The 17412-nt window shown below is 41.1% G+C and overlaps 2 protein-coding genes across 4 annotated transcripts in view; one reads left to right on the top strand and one right to left on the bottom strand.

The window, feature by feature from the left end:
- trpm5 (transient receptor potential cation channel, subfamily M, member 5) overlaps positions 1-8064 on the top strand; it is a 33340-nt gene extending 25276 nt beyond the window's left edge. Inside the window, exons 18-26 of one of the 2 annotated variants that reach the window (XM_033627880.2) lie at positions 4106-4224; positions 4352-4484; positions 4611-4785; positions 5003-5171; positions 5324-5502; positions 5747-5879; positions 6087-6159; positions 7582-7672; positions 7789-8064. In XM_033627880.2, coding sequence (XP_033483771.2) covers positions 4106-4224; positions 4352-4484; positions 4611-4785; positions 5003-5171; positions 5324-5502; positions 5747-5879; positions 6087-6159; positions 7582-7672; positions 7789-7922 — 1206 coding nt within the window. In that variant the 3' untranslated portion in view covers positions 7923-8064. Of the gene's footprint in view, positions 1-4105; positions 4225-4351; positions 4485-4610; positions 4786-5002; positions 5172-5323; positions 5503-5746; positions 5880-6086; positions 6160-7581; positions 7673-7776 lie in introns of both variants that reach the window. The other variant, XM_033627871.2, reaches the window with a different exon arrangement.
- A 254-nt stretch (positions 8065-8318) lies between these two features.
- traf6 (TNF receptor-associated factor 6) lies at positions 8319-17375 on the bottom strand. Of its 2 annotated transcripts, none has more exons than XM_033627891.2 (8): positions 17312-17375; positions 15234-15553; positions 14908-15058; positions 14083-14241; positions 13877-13948; positions 13465-13542; positions 12219-12545; positions 8319-10933 (listed from the first exon to the last, which is right to left on the bottom strand). In XM_033627891.2, exons 2-8 carry the CDS (start codon positions 15551-15553, stop codon positions 10328-10330), a joined length of 1713 nt encoding a protein of 570 aa, XP_033483782.1. In that variant the 5' UTR covers positions 17312-17375; the 3' UTR covers positions 8319-10327. The 2 variants fall into 2 exon arrangements, with proteins under 2 accessions (XP_033483782.1, XP_033483792.1); XM_033627901.2 differs by having other exon boundaries at positions 17214-17366.
- Between the last annotated feature and the right edge of the window lie 37 nt (positions 17376-17412).

Here is a 17412-nt window from a genome sequence, read left to right as displayed (position 1 = left end):
ATCATCAATTAAACAGCCAGTTTTAATACTTGGTTGCAAATCCTTTACAGTCAATGACTGCCTGAAGTGTTGGACACATAGGCATCATCAGATGCTGGGTTTCTTCCCTGGTGATGCTCTGCCAGCCCTTTACTGCAGCCGTCTGCACTTCCTGCTTGTGTTTTGGGTGTTTTGCCCTCAGTTTTGGCTTCAGCAAGAGAAACGCATGCTCAGTTGGATTCAGGTCAGATGATATGACTTGGCCATTGCAGAACATTCCACTTCTTTGCCTTAAAAATGTCTTTGGTTGCTTTTGCAGTATGCTTCAGGTCAATGTCCATCTGCACTGTGAAGCATCGTCCAATGAGTTTTGAAGCATTTGGTTGAATCTGAGCAGATAATGGTGCCCCAAACACTTCAGCTTTCATCCTGCTGCTCTTGTCAGCAGTCACATCATCAATAAATACAAGAGAACCAGTTCCACTGGCAGCCATACATGGCCATGACATAACAGTACCTCCACCATGCTTCACTGATGAGGTGGTTTGCTTTGGATCATGAGCAGTTCCTTCCCTTCTTCCTTCTCTTGTCTTCCCATCATTCTGGTAGTTGATCTTTGTTTTATCTGTCCATAGTATGCTGTTCCACAACTATACAGGCTTTTTAGATGGTTTTTGACAAACTCTAATCTGGCCTTCCATTTTTAAGGCTAACCAATGGTTTGCATCTTGTGATAAACCCTCTGTATTTATTCTAGTGAAGTCTTGTCTTGCTTACAAGAGCAGCAGGATGAAAGCTGAAGTGTTTGGGGCACCATTACCTGCTCAGATTCAACTAAATGTTTCAAAACTCATTGGACAATGCTTCACAGTGCAGATGGACATTGACCTGAAGCATATTGCAAAAGCAACCAAAGACATTTTTAAGGCAAAGAAGTGGAATGTTCTGCAATGGCCAAGTCATATCATCTGACCTGAATCCAACTGAGCATGCGTTTCTCTTGCTGAAGCCAAAACTGAGGGCAAAACACCCAAAACACAAGCAGGAAGTGCAGACGGCTGCAGTAAAGGGCTGGCAGAGCATCACCAGGGAAGAAACCCAGCATCTGATGATGCTTATGTGTCCAACACTTCAGGCAGTCATTGACTGTAAAGGATTTGCAACCAAGTATTAAAACTGACTGTTTAATTGATGATTATGTTAGTTTGTCCAAATACTTATGAGCCCTTAAAGTTGGTGGACTGTGTGAAGAAATGGTTGTAATTCCTACAAGGTTCATACTACATTTTTGAAAAAAGCCTTAAATGAAAGCTGAGAGTCTGCACTTTAAGCAGGTATTCATTGTTTCATTTAAAACCCATTGTGGTGGTGTACAGAGCCAAAATGACGACAACTGTATCATTGTCCAAATAATTATGGACCTAACTGTATATTCATTGCAATTCGTAGTGAAAATTTAACGTATGAAGAAAAAGTATGTGTTTTGGAACGCAGCAAATCTTAAAGTTATCACTTAACGTTATCTTACGACAAATTCGCTGAGCTCACTAAGGGTGGTGGTCTTGTGATATAACGTGAAGTGATTACGGTCAGCAGAAAATATCGGAGCCAAAAACTCACCCTCTTTGTCTAAAAGCCGCCACGCCAGTGAATGAACCACACCCCTGGTCCAATTACAACTACAGGAAGTGAAAGTGACCAAAAGAACGTATGCAGCCTTAAAAAAAAAATTAAACAACAAAGGTTAAATACACATTCTGGCTCCTACAAGTAGTTTTTATTTTTAAGTTAAAACTGCATTTAAGGTAGATTGCTTGTGATTCATTGGTTGATTAATTATAGTTATTGCAGCTTCTGTTAGTTCTCAATGAGCTGTCATCTGTCTGGAGCTCAGTCAGTGTGATGAATCTTCCACCATGCAGTGGACTGTGGTTCGACTGGCTATGCACTGACTATGTACTGGGACATACTCAATGTTTTTCTGGCATACTAAGTAGCATGGTAGTATAGGTAAAGGAACGCACCACAGAAGCCTTTATATGACTAAAGTTAACTTAAGCAAGGTACTTAAGAAACATCACATACAACACATTAGCTTTAGGTTAACTTCTGTCTCAAAAGTATTTATTTTAACGCATCTTTCCAAAAACTAACTAAGCAGTTTTGGTGCCTAGACCTACTGTTTCACAATGTAAACATGTGTTCCTGTCGCTGGTTACCTCCAGTGGTTATATATGTCATTTCAGGAGTCCCTGGCAACCCATTCTGTCATTTAAGTATGAGGACATATTGCAGCTCTATCTTATGGAGTACTGTGAGAGGGATAAGTGATCCCACCTGGACGCCACATGGTTAGACGTGCAAAATTTGTGATTTGGTTTTTTATCAGTCCACCATCCAGTCAGGGCTTACACACCACTCTATCATTTTATGAAAACAGCATACCTCCCTCAGCTTGTTTCTAAAACCAATTGTGCCATCGAGGGACCGGGCAGTGGTTCTTCATGCACTTACAGGTGCCCTGTTCAAACCACCGGAGACAGCTCAACCATACACTCTAAGTGCAAGAGACATTTAACAGGCAGCAGGGCTGTGTACCTGCTAACTCCCTTTTGGCCCTGCAGGTGTTTCTAAATGGGGCTCCAGTGTGTGACCTGGCAGAGGGCATGTTAAAAATATATTACTGGTTTGAAATTGCTGACAAGGTTTATTTAAGTTCATCTACCTATAAACCAGTAGAGCTATTAGTGCGTGAATACATTTACATATAAGATGGAAACTTAACAGTAGCATGTTACCTGGATTTAGAAACTGATTTTTAAATTTAATTTGGATTTCAGTCCCATAGTGCTGAATCATGGGTGTGTTGTGAGACAAAATAGGCCCGTTTCCACTGAAGTAGTTCCTGGTACTATTTGGGGGGCAGGAACTACTACAGGAACGTCCTCTCGTTCGGCCCTCTCAACCGCCGTGTCTCCACTGAGTGGAGTACGAGGAAGGTTCCTGTAAAGTTACGGGCTGCCTCTGGATGTGACGTAATCGTTGCGCGACCATTTTGACCGGGGCGACGTAGGGACGCCGTTAGCCGGTAGCGGTGTCTGTAATAACTCACTAAATGGCCCGTGAAAAAAATATTTTTTCCAGCGGAAGTCTTAGTTACAACATGATTGAGCTAACTGGAGTAGTTTCATGTCGTATCCAACAACGGGAGGCTTTTAACAGATCGCGTCCTGATGTTAGCTTTGCTGCTGCTGTTAGCTGTCCCTGTCAGCTGATGCTTTCTAGACATCGTGATTTCCCATAACTGAATAAATACCACACATATCAACACAAAACTGCTTTGCTAGCTCAATCATGTTGTAACTAAGATATCCGCTGGAAAGAATATTTTTTTCATGGGCCATTTAATGAGTTTTTTTTACATGGCCGCGAAAGCTATATGAACAAGCGAACCCTCGTCTGCTGAGTTTTAAAAATGCCGGCTATTTTATTGCTTTCTGTTGACGTCACATCCCTCCTTGAGTATATCCAATCAGCACCAAGTAATCCCCAAGCCCCAGCCAGGAGTCTTTCGGGGCCGTTCTGAGTACCTACCCCGAGGCAGGGACTTGTTTAGCCCCTGTAAAAGTTCCGGAACTCTGTCCCTCGGGGGTAGTTCCTGCGGTGGAGACACGCACCAACGGCCCCGGCCCCGTAAAATTACCCCGAAGTTCCTGCGGTGGAAACGGGCCTAATGGGCCCCTGGGTGCAGATATGCAAAAGGCCCCACCCACCTCTCCTACATGGGAGCAAGAAAAACAGTGTTTGTGGTGGTTTTGCATCTTTTGTTTTTGTTTTTTCACGTGTTTTTGTCATCATTATGTATCTTTTGGTCATTTTGTGTCTCTTTACAGTTCCTTTGCATCTCTTTGTAGTCTTTTTCCAGGTAAAGGTGAGGGGGGCCCCTGGGCATGTGGCTGGTAGGCCCATTCAGTAGTCCGTCCATACCCAATAGATTCCCTATATCTTCAAAAAAATATATCAAGGATACATATTAAGACTATGAACTCTCTCTTTTTTAGATTTTTGTACAGTTTATGAATAACTATGTCTTACAGTAATGCATAAACTATCTTTTATGACACAGAGCTTCTTCACGGATGAAGAGATGAACATCTTGAAGAAGTTCAAACTCTATGTAGAGGACAACTGGAACAAGTGCGACATGGTTGCCATCTCACTTTTTGTTGTTGGGGTTTCATGCAGGTAACTGACATTCAATGAGATTGATGACACTATTGAAACATAACACAGTCACTAGCAAGGACCGCGCCACAACAATATGTCGTTTTCCTGAATTACAATCTGTAATCTGATGTTTTTGATTCTGCAGGATGGCGAGCGACACGTACGAGGCAGGAAGGACCGTTCTGGCGATAGACTTCATGGTGTTCACTCTGCGTCTCATCCACATCTTTGCCATTCATAAGCAGCTGGGCCCCAAGATCATCATCGTGGAAAGAATGGTGCACAAAACATCACCAATATACTTATTAATTGTTAAATGATGTTCATGGTCACAGATGAAGACAGCATAGACCTTGTGTAGTGCGTTATAAAGATGAAAACATGTGTCTGCTTCTCCTTTACAGATGAAGGACGTTTTCTTCTTCCTTTTCTTCCTGAGTGTGTGGATGATTGCGTACGGTGTTGCCACTCAGGCACTTCTGCACCCCAATGACCCACGAATTGACTGGGTGTTTCGCAGAGCCCTGTATCGCCCCTACCTGCATATTTTTGGCCAGATTCCTTTGGAAGAAATTGATGGTAAATTACAGTAGATGCAGATATATGTGTTTATTCATTATAAAGAAGATTCAGCTTTAAAATGTATGTTTATCTATTAAAGAATGTGCCCTGTGACAGTTTATTATCATGTTGAATATTATATTTAATCATTAATGTGATCAGGGATGCTTCCTGTTGGCCTGAATGTTATGTCTTCTCTTCTAATTTTCTTGTTCTCTCATGAAATGGAGCACAGCTGCTCGCATGCCTGAAATTAACTGCACCAATGACTCAGAGGAAATTATCATGGGCCTACGGCCGCCATGTCCCAACATCTACGCCAACTGGCTGGTCATCCTGCTGCTGGTTATCTTCCTTCTTGTCACCAATGTCCTGCTGCTAAATCTGCTCATTGCCATGTTCAGGTCAGAGGCTGGAAATCCAGAAAACCCTCCATCTGTTTGTCTGTCTGACGATATGAGTCAACATATGCCACTGACTTCTTTGTACATGATAAAATTAAAAAAAACCAACATATTTAATTCTTTCTCTCTTTTTGTTTCCCTTCCATTTGCAGCTACACATTCCAGGTGGTGCAGGGTAACACAGACATCTTTTGGAAATTCCAGCGATACAATCTGATTGTGGAATACCACAGTCGTCCAGCACTGGCCCCACCCTTCATCATCATCAGCCACCTCTCTCAGCTTCTCCTCAGCCTGGTCAAACAGCCTGTGTCCAAGCAGGAGCATCTTGGTATGAAGGTTATTTCTGCATAATGTCGCCACATTTCCATTAGGAACTATTCTACTGTATTTCAAACAGACACTGAAATAGTTCACTGTGGCTTTTCTGGCTAAAGTCAAATTAAATTATACACTGAAAAAACAAACTGTGTGCTTATCTCTGCCCTTCACCTGCTGTATCCATGGAAATTGCCTGTTGGTTAATTGGTTACTGGACTGCCTCCTTGTGTGTGTGTGTGTGTGTGTGTGGCCAGAGAGGGAGCTGCCGGCAGGGCTAGACCAAAGGCTAATAACATGGGAGACCGTGCAGAAGGAGAACTATCTGGCCAAACTGGAGCGCCAACATTGGGAGAGCAGTGAGGAGAGGCTCAAGAGCACCTCCTCAAAGTAATTATTATTTTTCCAATTTTGTAAAATCACTCATACAGCAGGGGTATGAAAGCATGCAATCTTCTTGGCAAACAAGCTCTGATAACCTCGCTGGACACAGCATGCCCAAACGGTAGCCTGTTGTAAAGCTCTCCTGCCCCCTAGTGGTGGACATGATGATGATTGCAGTATTGAATATCAAGCGATATTTTGTTTGTGACCAAGGGTTCAGAGCCTGCTGAGGATTGTTGGTGGGTTCAAGGACCAAGAGAAACGACAGGTATCCATGGAGTCTCAGGTAAACCTGGAAAAGTGACATTTTCCTGAATCTATTTCACATAATCATGACACAATGGGCCCCTGGGCACAGATATGTAAAGGGCCCCACTACATCTCTTACGAAGGAGCAAGACACACAGGCTTTGTATCTCTTTGTAGTCGTTATGCATCTTTTTGTTTTGTGTCTGTGGTGATTTTGTGTCTAATTGTGGTTGCTTTGTGTCTTTTGGGGGTAGGTTTGTGTCTTTTTAGTTGTTTTGTGTGTTTTTGTGGTCATTTGGGTCTCTTCATCATAATTTTGTGTCCTTTTTGGTTGTTTTATGTCTCTTGTGGTCATTTTATGTCTAATTGTGGTTGTTTTGTGTCTATTGGGGGTACATTTGGATCTTTTCTTTCTTTGTGTCTCTTTATGTTATTTTGTGTGTTTTTGTGGTCATTTGTGATTCTTTTAGGTAATTTTGTGTCTCTCTGTTTTCGTTTTATGTGCCTATGTGGTTGTTTTGCCTGTTTTTGTTTTGTTATTTTGTCTCATTGCACTTTCTTTACAACTCGTTGTGGTCATTTTGTGTCTCATTGTGGTCGTTTTGTGTCTTTTTGTAGTCACCTGTGTCTGTTTGAGGTAATTTTATCTCTCTTTGAAGTAATTTTGTATCTTTCTCAGTCGTTTTGTGTCTTAATCTGTTATTTTGGTCTTTTCAAGGACATTCGTGTCCTTTTTGGTTATTTTGTGTCACTTTGTGGTTGTTTTGCATTTTATTGTAGTTATTTTGTGTCTTTGCAGTTTCTTTGCAACTCTTCGTGGTCCTTTTGTGTCTCGTTGTGGTTGTATTGTGTCTTTTGTGGTCATTTGTGTCTCTTTGAAATAATTTTGTGTCTTTTTTGGTTGTTTTGTGTCTCTCTGTAGTTGTTTAGTGTCTCTTTGTGATCATATTACGTCCCATTGTGGTTGCTTTGTGTCTATTGGGGGTACATTTGGGTCTTTTTCAGTCGTTTTGTGTCGCTTTCTGTTGTTTTGTGGTCATTTGTGTTTCTTTTAGGTAATTTTGTGTCCTTTTTGGTTGTTTTGTGCCTCCTTGTGGTTGTTTTGTGTCTCCTTGTGGTTGTTTTGTGTCTCTTTGAGGTCATTTTGTGTCTCTCTCTGTAGTCATTTTGTGTCCCTATGTGGTTGTTCTGCCTGTATTTGTTTTGTTATTTTGTCTTATTGCACTTTCTTTGCAACTCGTTGTGGTCACTTTGTGTCTCATCGTGGTGGTTTTGTGTCTTTTTGTAGTCACCTGTGTCTCTTTGAGGTAATTTTATGTCTCTTTGAAGTAATTTTGTATCTTTCTCAGTCGTTTTGTGTCTCTCTGTGCCCGGTGGCCCATTCAGTAATCCATCTATGCACTTAACACTCTGACAGACAGTTTGCATAAACCTCAGTTACTCCCGTCTTCGTCTCCAGATCAGATATTGTGGAGAGGTGTTGTCCTGGATGGCAGAGTGCTTCGCTCAAAGCACACTCAAGTGTGGGAAAGAAGCTCCAAGAGCTCCAAGTGAGTCTGAAATCCGAAACTTGACTTTAAGTTGGTAAATCAGACACTCTCTGGCACTACTGTATGTATTTCAGATTTAATATAAATACATCATGAAATTTCAGTGTCTCTAACAGGCTACAAGGCAGGCAGCACCCAGGACACACCTCAAAGTCAACCAGAGAAAGAAGTCAAACAAGAAGCTGCTGAGGCCAAACCAGGTCACCCTGGATATGGAGCTAATAAAAAATTTCCTTACATTGATGAATGAAGGTGATAACAGTAACTAGTAGACAGCTAATTATGATGCTATGTGTTTGATTTTTAGAATATTTTGAGATGGTGTAACTGGGAGAAAGGGGACATTGATTTGGGCTTTAAATTAATAAAACGATGGTCGATGTATTCCCAGATATCTGCCTGTTTTGAGTGTTGTTCCAGGGGAGTTTGTTATACATATCTTAAAACACAAATTCCCTTAATTCCTTTCCTTTTGCAAGTTAAGCTTTCGAGTTTTAAAAGATGTGCTAAAACATAATCATCTTGGGAAAAACGGCATGTCAGGACACATTATTAATATTTATACAGCAGCAAAAAGTACACAATGTTGTTTCATTGGTTTAAATAATTACTTAAAGAACCAAAAAAAGTGAGACTACAGTTGCTCTGAATTTAAGTAAGCTTAGCTTTAATTTGAGGCTATTTTTGCGTCAGTGTTGTCTCATATGCTGAAATTCATGGAAAACATCTCATTCAGTTATCAACAGGAATCATTCTGCACACAGTCAAATCATTTAAAAAGGCATCGTAACAATGCAATGTTACAAGTGGAGAAAAAAACTAAAATATAAAACACAATATATTAATTACATCATGTAAAGGCTTAAAAGGCAGCATACTGGTTTAAAGTAAAGACACTCAATCGTGACGTTGGACTTCTGTCTACTGTCAAAATATCTTCCAAGGTCACACTGGGTAAGAACTTGTGTGAAAGGCACCTAAACTCTGTCAAAAGGAATATGAGCAATTAAGTGACAATCTGCACAGCTGTAACGTATTATACCACAATCTGCCAAGACGATGGAACTGGGCTAAGAGAAAATCCTCCATTTTGAAGAAAGTGCTGTCAGTTTTTGTTGATTATGTCAGAGTACATTATAAAAAGTCAAAAGTACTGAAGTATGAAATGATTAATTTGGAAAGTACATGTATGTGTTTTTCTAACAGGGTTCCCACGCATTTTCATGGACACATTTCAAAACGTTTCCAAGACTTTTCAAGGACCCATGATAAAATTATATATTATATATTATATAATTGTATAAAACTAACTGCTCCATCTCAAAAATGCAGCACAACTTAAAGTAGTGGTGGGCCATACCATAGGTACGCAAACTTTGGGATTCATGGCGCGACATGTAAAGTCTCTCATTGTGTTATTTTCCTCTTATTCAAACATATCCAAAGCGAAATTCAATGACTTTTCCAGGTTTTCGATGGCCGTAGGAACCCTGTTAAAAGGTACCCTGTGGAGCTTTTGCCTCTGCATTCAAACCATTTGCAAAGCAGACTTTTTTTCATATCCATACGCACACCAACTAGAAGTCTTCTTCTTCACCTGTTTCTGGAATATTATGAAGTTGCTTGCCATGTTACCGCCACCAAATATCCAGTGTAATACCATAAAAAACCGAAGGATGTCATATTGCCCTCCTTTTGTTTGATGGACAAGGTCAGACTTTTTGCTTTGATTGCTGCTCCATCTTCTCCAGTTGACATACAAGACATTCTGTATTGCAAGATTGCACCTCAATAAACAGTTCTTCAGGTTTCCATGTTTTTGGATCCATTGGACTTGCACATTAGAATCCTGGTCAGGCTGAGCCAGCTGTCTCTGCACACATGAATGGCATGAATAAGATGCTGTTGGAGCTCTTCCAGGTGTTTTTTTTTCTGGAAGGAAAATTGTGATCACAAGTAATCTGTGTTTGTGGCATTTCTTCATCATTGTGCAGCCATTTCTTTTACATGATTTGGTAGCGAGGAATGTGTTTTTGGACTTCCAACTGTGGCCATTACAAGAAGACTGCGACACACCCCAGTGCTGTTGCTGGGGGATTAGTTTCACCTGTTCACCTTTTGCGTCATTTTTGATAGCTTGTATGCAGTACTCATGTATAGTCGTTGAGAATGTATGTCTCATCACCCACATGCCCCTATGCATACATGTGGGTCCGTGTGTGTGTGTGCTAGTTCAGGATGAAGTACAAAATACAATGGGAATCCGCTCCATCGTGACACTAGCGGTCAGAAACTCCACAAGGTATGTCTAACATTCAGTGCTGTCTCTAACAACCAGAACAAGAGAGCAAAGTCATGTAGTAATATTCAGTCTGCAGGCAGGAAGTACACGTCTTAAACTGGTGAACTGATTAAACATTAGTAACTACTGACCTTACGAGGCCTGCTGAATGTTAGTACCTTGTGAGTGAAGACATATATTGCAAATATATTAAAAGGATTGTGCTGTATATATTTATTAAAACAAAAATCACACTAACATTTAAAAGTCGGTAAACAAATAAATACTAGCATGCTTGCAGTGTCCAAATTTTAAATGTGTGTGTGCTGACATCTCTGCATGATAACGATCCTCCTATAGATATGAGTTTGGCTTTAGTCCCTTGAAACTGAGGCCTCATGTCCTCTGGGCTGCACTGTCGGACCATCGCGGTGAAACATACTGTCAAATCGAGGTGTCACCTCGCAGCGGATGAGTAGAGTGTCATCTTTAATAAAGGCTCTTTGACTCAGCTGCTGAAGGTGCAGAAAGGTGACATAGCCAAATCCTTTAGGGTTGCGCTGGATGGTGGGCTTCTGGAAGGCTTGCAGGTCGGGTTTAGTCTCCATCACCTCCATGTGGTGCTGACCCTCGGGGCCCTGGTCAAGGATGGCAAGGCGGATGGTGCCCTGGAACGGCCAGGTCAGCAGCCCGTCAAAAGCTCCTTGCATGGTGTGGACAAAGAGAGAGATGAAGTTGGAGCAGCGCGGGGCGTTGGGGGTCTGCAGGTGCAAGCGCAGGCACAGCTTGTAGCCTGGACGGCCTGTGTAGAAGCCGGGGCTGTGCTCAACCACTGGGAGGCCTGCTTCCTGGCTCCGCAGGTGAGCAGAGAAACCTCTGAGGCGCCAAATGAAGATACCGTGACTTTGCTGGGCTTCCAGCTCCTTCACTGTCTCCTCCAGCATTGACACTCTACGCCTGATCTCTGCGAGATGGCCGGCCTGTGGAAGAGACGGGACAATAGTTTCAAATGACAACAGCTTACATGTGTCTGCACAGGAGGCGCAGCGTGAGCAGCAAGTTAGCAGAGCAGCAATAGCAGCTTCAGTGCATCATCTGTCTACAGAGGATGTGTTGCGCAGTACTGAGTGTGGGCCACCTGTGTTTTGGCACTCATAGCCAAAACACAATCACCGTAATTACGCATGTAAAATGGAATAAAATGGACATGAAGCGTAAAAATACGTTTTGGGTTGTCTTTTTACGAGGGTACAGCATGAGTGAAACACGTGAGCCTGCGTAGACAGCTGTATTGATCAAAACAGAAGACCAGCAGGTGACGGATGAGTGAAAATTGTAGCTGAAACGCCTCCCGTGCAGACACACAATTAATATGTCTGTGCTCACACAGGTATCGACAAAACAATGGAACCATCTGGAGAAGAGATGGAGAAATAACTCTTGATATGGAGAACTAGAATTACTGCCTTGCGGTTGTGTGCCTCTGCGAACCAGCAAAGTTGCAGTTACGATTTACATCAAAATATTGATGCTGCTGCAAAGACATACATACAGCCTATGTAACATAATCCACATACATCTTTAACCCCTCAGCACAGAAGATCCATACAACCAGCACGCCAAGATTAGCGTCACCAATTCAGTATCTGACCAGATGTCTCCCTTTCTGTTCCTGAGTCATGGTGTTGAATTATGTCCAAAGTCTTGTTTTTAATCTAATTTTCTATTCTTTAGCTCTTTAATGGTGTTCTAGTGTTTCTTTTGCACTTTGTCTCCTTGCTTTTGATGTTTATGTAAAGCACTTTGAATTGCCTTGTTGCCAAAATGTGCTATATATATATATATTGCGAAAAACATGTCTCAAAATGTCACAGTGACCTTTGACCACCAAAATCTAGTAAGTTCCTCCAGGAGTCCAACGAGACGTTTGTGCCAAATGTCTTGACATTTGTCACGAGAGTGAGGCGGGTGCAAGTTCACTGTGACCTTGACCTTCAAAATCTAATCAGTACATCCTTGTGTCCAAGTGGACATTTGTGCCATATTGGAAGAATTCCCTATATGCTTGAGATACTACATTTTCAAGAATGAGACGGATGCAAAGTCTCAGTTACCTTGACCTTTGACCACCAAAATCTGATCAGTTCATCCTTAAATCCAACTGGATGACAGGGGCATGTAGTCAAGTGAGACGCATCACAAACTGATTCTGTGATTACAGATAAAAACTAGATGCACAAAGTTCTACTCAAGGACATCCATTACCTGTGTCTCTTTTAAGATGATAAGCTCACGCAGCTGGTGATCCTGCTTCACTAATCGTCCATCCATCTCCCTGAGCCTCTGCATCTCCTCAGTGGGCTGAGACGGGGCAGAGTTGCTGCTGCAGCTTGCAGCTCCTCCTCTGGGTCCGCTACAGGCTGAAACTGATGCTGCAGCTCCTTGATCCTCCGAGGAAACTGAAGGTCCTAGTGCCCACAGGGATTTGGGTGTGGTGCCGTTGAGGCTAAGGCCACGCAGGAACTCAGCCATGTAGCGCATGTGCATCTGCGTGAACTCCTGCATGTGCTGAGCCAAGTTGTGGCGCTGCATCTGCAGGAGACAGCAATTTTTATTTGTGACATCTGGTCTGCAGGGCTGATGGGACTCCTGTAACAAGGCAAGCTCTCAAAGATTGTTCTTTTAAGGTGAGACACCCCTGGTGAAAACATCGTTCATTCATGCAGTGGTCAATTTTTGAGATTTCAGGCTTCAATAACATGTCTTCTTTTAGACTAGTGGAAAGACTCGGTCCAAAATACACATCGAGATGTTTATTTTAGCACAGAATTCTGTTCTGGAAATGTATTTCTTTATTTAAATCTATTTAAACACAACATTTCAGAAAAACTGTAATAAAAAAAAATTGTCGTTTTTCGTCTCGAAAAGTATGACAATTTACGTACATATCTTAAAAGGCTGTTTTCTACAGTACTATGACCCAAAAATCTCAACTTCAACAGCACTTACATACACCAAACTTTCTAGTTTTACTCTTATTCATATTCTGAAAGGTTTTCCAGAGGGGTTTGTTCATAAATCATTCATACCCTGATTTACATAACATTTTATTCCTGAAAACAAGGCAAAAATTCATATTTTATGGCTGTTGACGGTATTGTCTGATTTACAGAATGATCAAAAGAGATATCCAAAATCCTCTCCTTAAAAAAAACCTCTGATATGTTGACAAACTGAAACAAAAATTTTGAACCTGGCTTTATCCGATGTGCAGGTTTTGTTCTGGAAATGTATGCAAATCAGCACATTTTTATTAGAGCATGCTCCATTTCCATTTTCAAACATAAAATTTTAGAGAACTTTTAAGGTTAAAAATAATTGTCTTTACGTTTGTAATCAGCGAGGGAAGTTTCATGTGTCTCAAGTGGTATCGATTCCTTAAAAGTTGACCCTATTCATCTGAGGTGTCTCCCCTTAACAGTGTGTAGTAGATTTGAATTTGATCACCTACCCTTTCCTTACATCCGAAGGTGCTAAAGTTACAGGCAATGGGTGCTTTTGGGCAATCTGTATCACAGTGAGACTCCATCTGAAACAAAGACATCATCAGTTTAGCTTCCTTTATTTACCCTTTTATCCTTTATCAAGTCAATCAAACACGTTGGTTATTAATATATAATTGTGCAACTGTCTTAGAAATAACTAATTTATTTTCTCATACAGAACAACACTTAAACGTCATCAGTTGCACTTGCTACTGCAGAAGTGGTGGAACTGTGACATGTGCTGTGACCGGGTGTGGAATGGTTCCCCATTATTCAAACAAAAGAGAAGTTCTTGTTGGCAGAAGCTAACTTAAATGATGACGAAATCACATCTATAAAAAAAAAAACATTTTCTATTGCAGACATTGTGAAACTCACCTGGTCTCTGATGAGATCCATCTCACAGTACTGGCACTTCACACTGGCAAAGGGACACTGCTGCTCATGAAGCTGAAGGAGCAACCAAACCAGAGTGTGAGAAGACTAAATCCTCACTGATACACAATGCAGCTGTTTGATGCTCCTATGAGAACTATTCTGGGAAAAAAGCAAGAGAAGCAATGACACAAGTGAGTCTACCTTACCTCTCTCTCCTCATAAACAAAGCTTGTCACACAGTCTGGACATGACACAGGTCTCCGTTGGCACTCGACAGTTTTGTGCTCCTCGAGGTGGCTCATTCTCACAGACTGCTGACACTGTGGGCAAGGCACCGTGGCAAACTGACACTGTGCCAAGTGATTCTGGGAGGAAAATAAGACATTGAAACAATGTGCTTAATGTTTTTTTTTTCTGTAGTCGGACAGCAGTGGTTCACATATTACAATTTCACCGTCCACGGCAGAGAAAGATGTTGTTCTTAACTTGGCGCCCGACACATGTTTTACATGCCAAAACAAGGACACATAGTGTGAGGAAATGTTGGAACAGGAAGAGTCTGTGCTGACTATGGTGCTGTTGACAGGGGAACAGGCAAGCTGAGCTGCCAGTATCTTACTTGTTTTCTTACAGTTTTTTTACTACCTTATTTTATTGTTGAGGCAGTTCATTCTGTTAAATGGACCGTTCATCCCCAAAATCAAATATTTTCCCTCTTACCCAGAGAGCTGATAATCAGTCTAAATTGTTTTAATGTGAGCTGCCAAGTGCTGGAGATATCGGCCGAAGAGACGTCTGCCTCCTTTCAGTTATAAGAGAACTAGATAGCACTCGCCTTGTGGTGCTCAAAGCAGCAAAAAAGGATTTGGAAAAACTCAACAGCAATGTCTCTTTCCAGAAATCATGACTTGGTAACTAAAGATAATCCAATGTTATTTTAAATTCTGCATTTTCATCTTAAATGTCTCGTTTCTGAGTTGTAAGTTGAGCTGCATTCGAAAGCAGAGATGCTTGTCACTTAAAATCCTCACCTCTAAATGTCGGAGCTCCATTTTCTCAGCACAGCCAAAGTTTGGACAGCGGACAGTTAGCGAGAGTATCTCCCGTTTGGCAAAGTTATCAGGAAACAACTGGTCTTCTGACAGCCTTTCATTGTCCACAGGGCACCTCTGTCCTGTATCACTGTTTTGCACGAGGGAAGAACAGTAATAATTTAGGCAGTGCATTGAGAAAATCAGGCTCTGTAAGGGGCTTTACATTTCTGCAGGACAGCCAGTGTCAGTAAAAATGTTGCATCATTTAGACTCTGTACCTGGAGCACATTTATTTTTAAAGAGCTACACAACAGCATACATACCGAATTGATTTCTCAATGCAGTTCTTGCAGAAACGGTGACCACAGGGTGTTTGGATGGCATTCCTCAAAGCCATAAGGCAGATAGGGCACTCGTATTTACTCTCTAGGGGTGGGTCAAAATCCACATCATAGCCTTGAAGGGGGGCAGGGGCCTGAAGACTAGAGGAGGTGCTGCTCATGAAGGTGCCGGGGCTCTCTGACGGGCTGAGAAGGGATTCTTTTTCCAGCATTGCCAAAGCACAGCCGGACAGCTCTCCACCAACAGCTCCTTCATAGCTGTCCTCCTCCAAACTCCCTTTATTACTGTCAAAGCAAGCCATCTGTAGAGGGTGGGACAGAAATGAGCAATCAAAGGGTGAATGTGGCAAAAGAAATAAAGCATTATATTGAATGTAGCCTACATATTCCTTTTTTCGCCAAGATGGCATCAGCAGTTATTTCCTCTCTTAAAGTGAGAGGTCAATACTTCATACTTCCTTTGCTGAAATTAACACCATAGGCTCAAAAAAAAAAAAAAAAGAGACACAGGATTCTAAAAGACGAATCGCACCTAGCTTGCCACCTTTTTAGAAACAGCTTCATCCCCCAAGCCATCAGACTTTTGAACTCCCTAAGATGATTACCCTCTTACACACCACTAACTTACACTGAACTCTGTCAACAACCCCCCACTCACACGCTCACTGATCTCTGGTCTGAGCTTGATGGACTTGTATAAGCTTATGCATATGCACATTTTGTCTATTTATTTATTTTTGTATTTGTCATTTTCACGAGCACTTTTGCTGCTGATGTTTAGTTTTATCCATATTTTATTCAGAGAGTCAATGCAACAAAATCTTGTCCTTATGTGTACTGTTGATGGAGTGGATTTGAATGACAATAAAGTCTATCTATCTATCTTTTTAACTTCCTCCCATCAACTAAATTTATTTTCAAGTTCCTACCATTTTTTAAAAGACAAAAAAAAAGAAATAACTGCGAGAAAAATATTAGACCTTGGACAGCCAGTGGTGTTATCATTCTCTACCATAATATACTGTAGTGGCACACAATAGTACACATCATAGTTGGTTTGAGGGCTGCAACTAACTAGGATATCCATTACTAAGTAATCAGTTGATTAGTTTATAATAGGTGATAAGAGAAGAAAGAATCTGATCTTTAAATGGTCAGAAAATGTTTTCAGGTTGTTACCACTTGTTTTAAGTCTCAGTGAGGTGACATCGTGGAGTTTCTGTTTTGGTTTTTGTGAGGTCACCAGTGCTAATTCCCAACAATTAAATGGCAATACAGCAAAAACTATACTATATATTCCTTTAACTTGAGATGGACAATATTATTGATACCTCCTATTTATTTATTATCATTTATACCTCCTACTTTATGTTTTTTTGTTTCGCTTTGGGTCTAGAAAAAAATAAAATGCATTATTATCATTATTATTATTATTGTATTAGTAGTAGTAGTAATATATGAAGAAACATACTGAGGATTTAAAGTTTAATACACTAAATAGTATCAACACAATTACAGCTCAGCTATAGAAACACACAGAAACCACATTATATATTACTCACGCTGTAATCCAGTGACTTAAGACTGTAAAATATAAAGTGGAGGTGTTTAAACTGTAATTAAAGTCTCGACAGCTCCACTATATCTTTTACTAGCTTGTCACTGCTGCTGTAAACTCCTGCTAACACTGGGTAAAGATCTAGCTAGCCTATAATGCAAACCAACTTTTAACTAATTAGTTTCCATAATAAGCATGACTCAACGAGCTCCTGACTGAAGTAGCACCCTGGCTTACACTGACAGTACGTCGTAAAGTATTTCATAACAGCTACATTATTGTTTGCATACGATAATTACTGCTGGCAGTGTTGTCACTTGATGCAGTGGTCATGCCCCTGGATGCGGAACTGCAACTTTGAATCAGCTCTGTGCTAAAAAGCGATTAAAAGAAACGATACTGACCGAAACAGCGGGCACAGCAAACACACGTCCTCTTCGGCGACAACAGCATTAAAGTATCATGTCTGTGGAAGCAGATATTAATCTTTTATAACACCCACCTTTGCCTTGAAAACGCCTCGAACTTTTCGTTTCTACACAGTTTCCTGTTTTCTTTTCCCGACGTCATCAGTGATGACCTGTGGAGTTTTTTTTACAGTCT

This window comes from Epinephelus lanceolatus, chromosome 2, assembly GCF_041903045.1.
Source record: "Epinephelus lanceolatus isolate andai-2023 chromosome 2, ASM4190304v1, whole genome shotgun sequence".
Lineage (NCBI taxonomy): Eukaryota > Metazoa > Chordata > Actinopteri > Perciformes > Serranidae > Epinephelus > Epinephelus lanceolatus.
Note: the sequence above shows the minus strand (reverse complement) of the source record. Positions and strands in the feature narration are given on the sequence as shown.

Coding starts and splice junctions, on each gene's coding strand:
- traf6 (XM_033627891.2), bottom strand. CDS start 15,553: ATGGCTTGCTTTGACAGTAATAAAGGGAGTTTGGAGGAGGACAGCTAT. Junction 14,242..14,907: donor TGGAGCTCCGACATTTAGAG/GTGAGGATTTTA, acceptor TTTTCCTCCCAG/AATCACTTGGCACAGTGTCA. Junction 10,934..12,218: donor TCATCTTAAAAGAGACACAG/GTAATGGATGTC, acceptor TCTCTTCCACAG/GCCGGCCATCTCGCAGAGAT.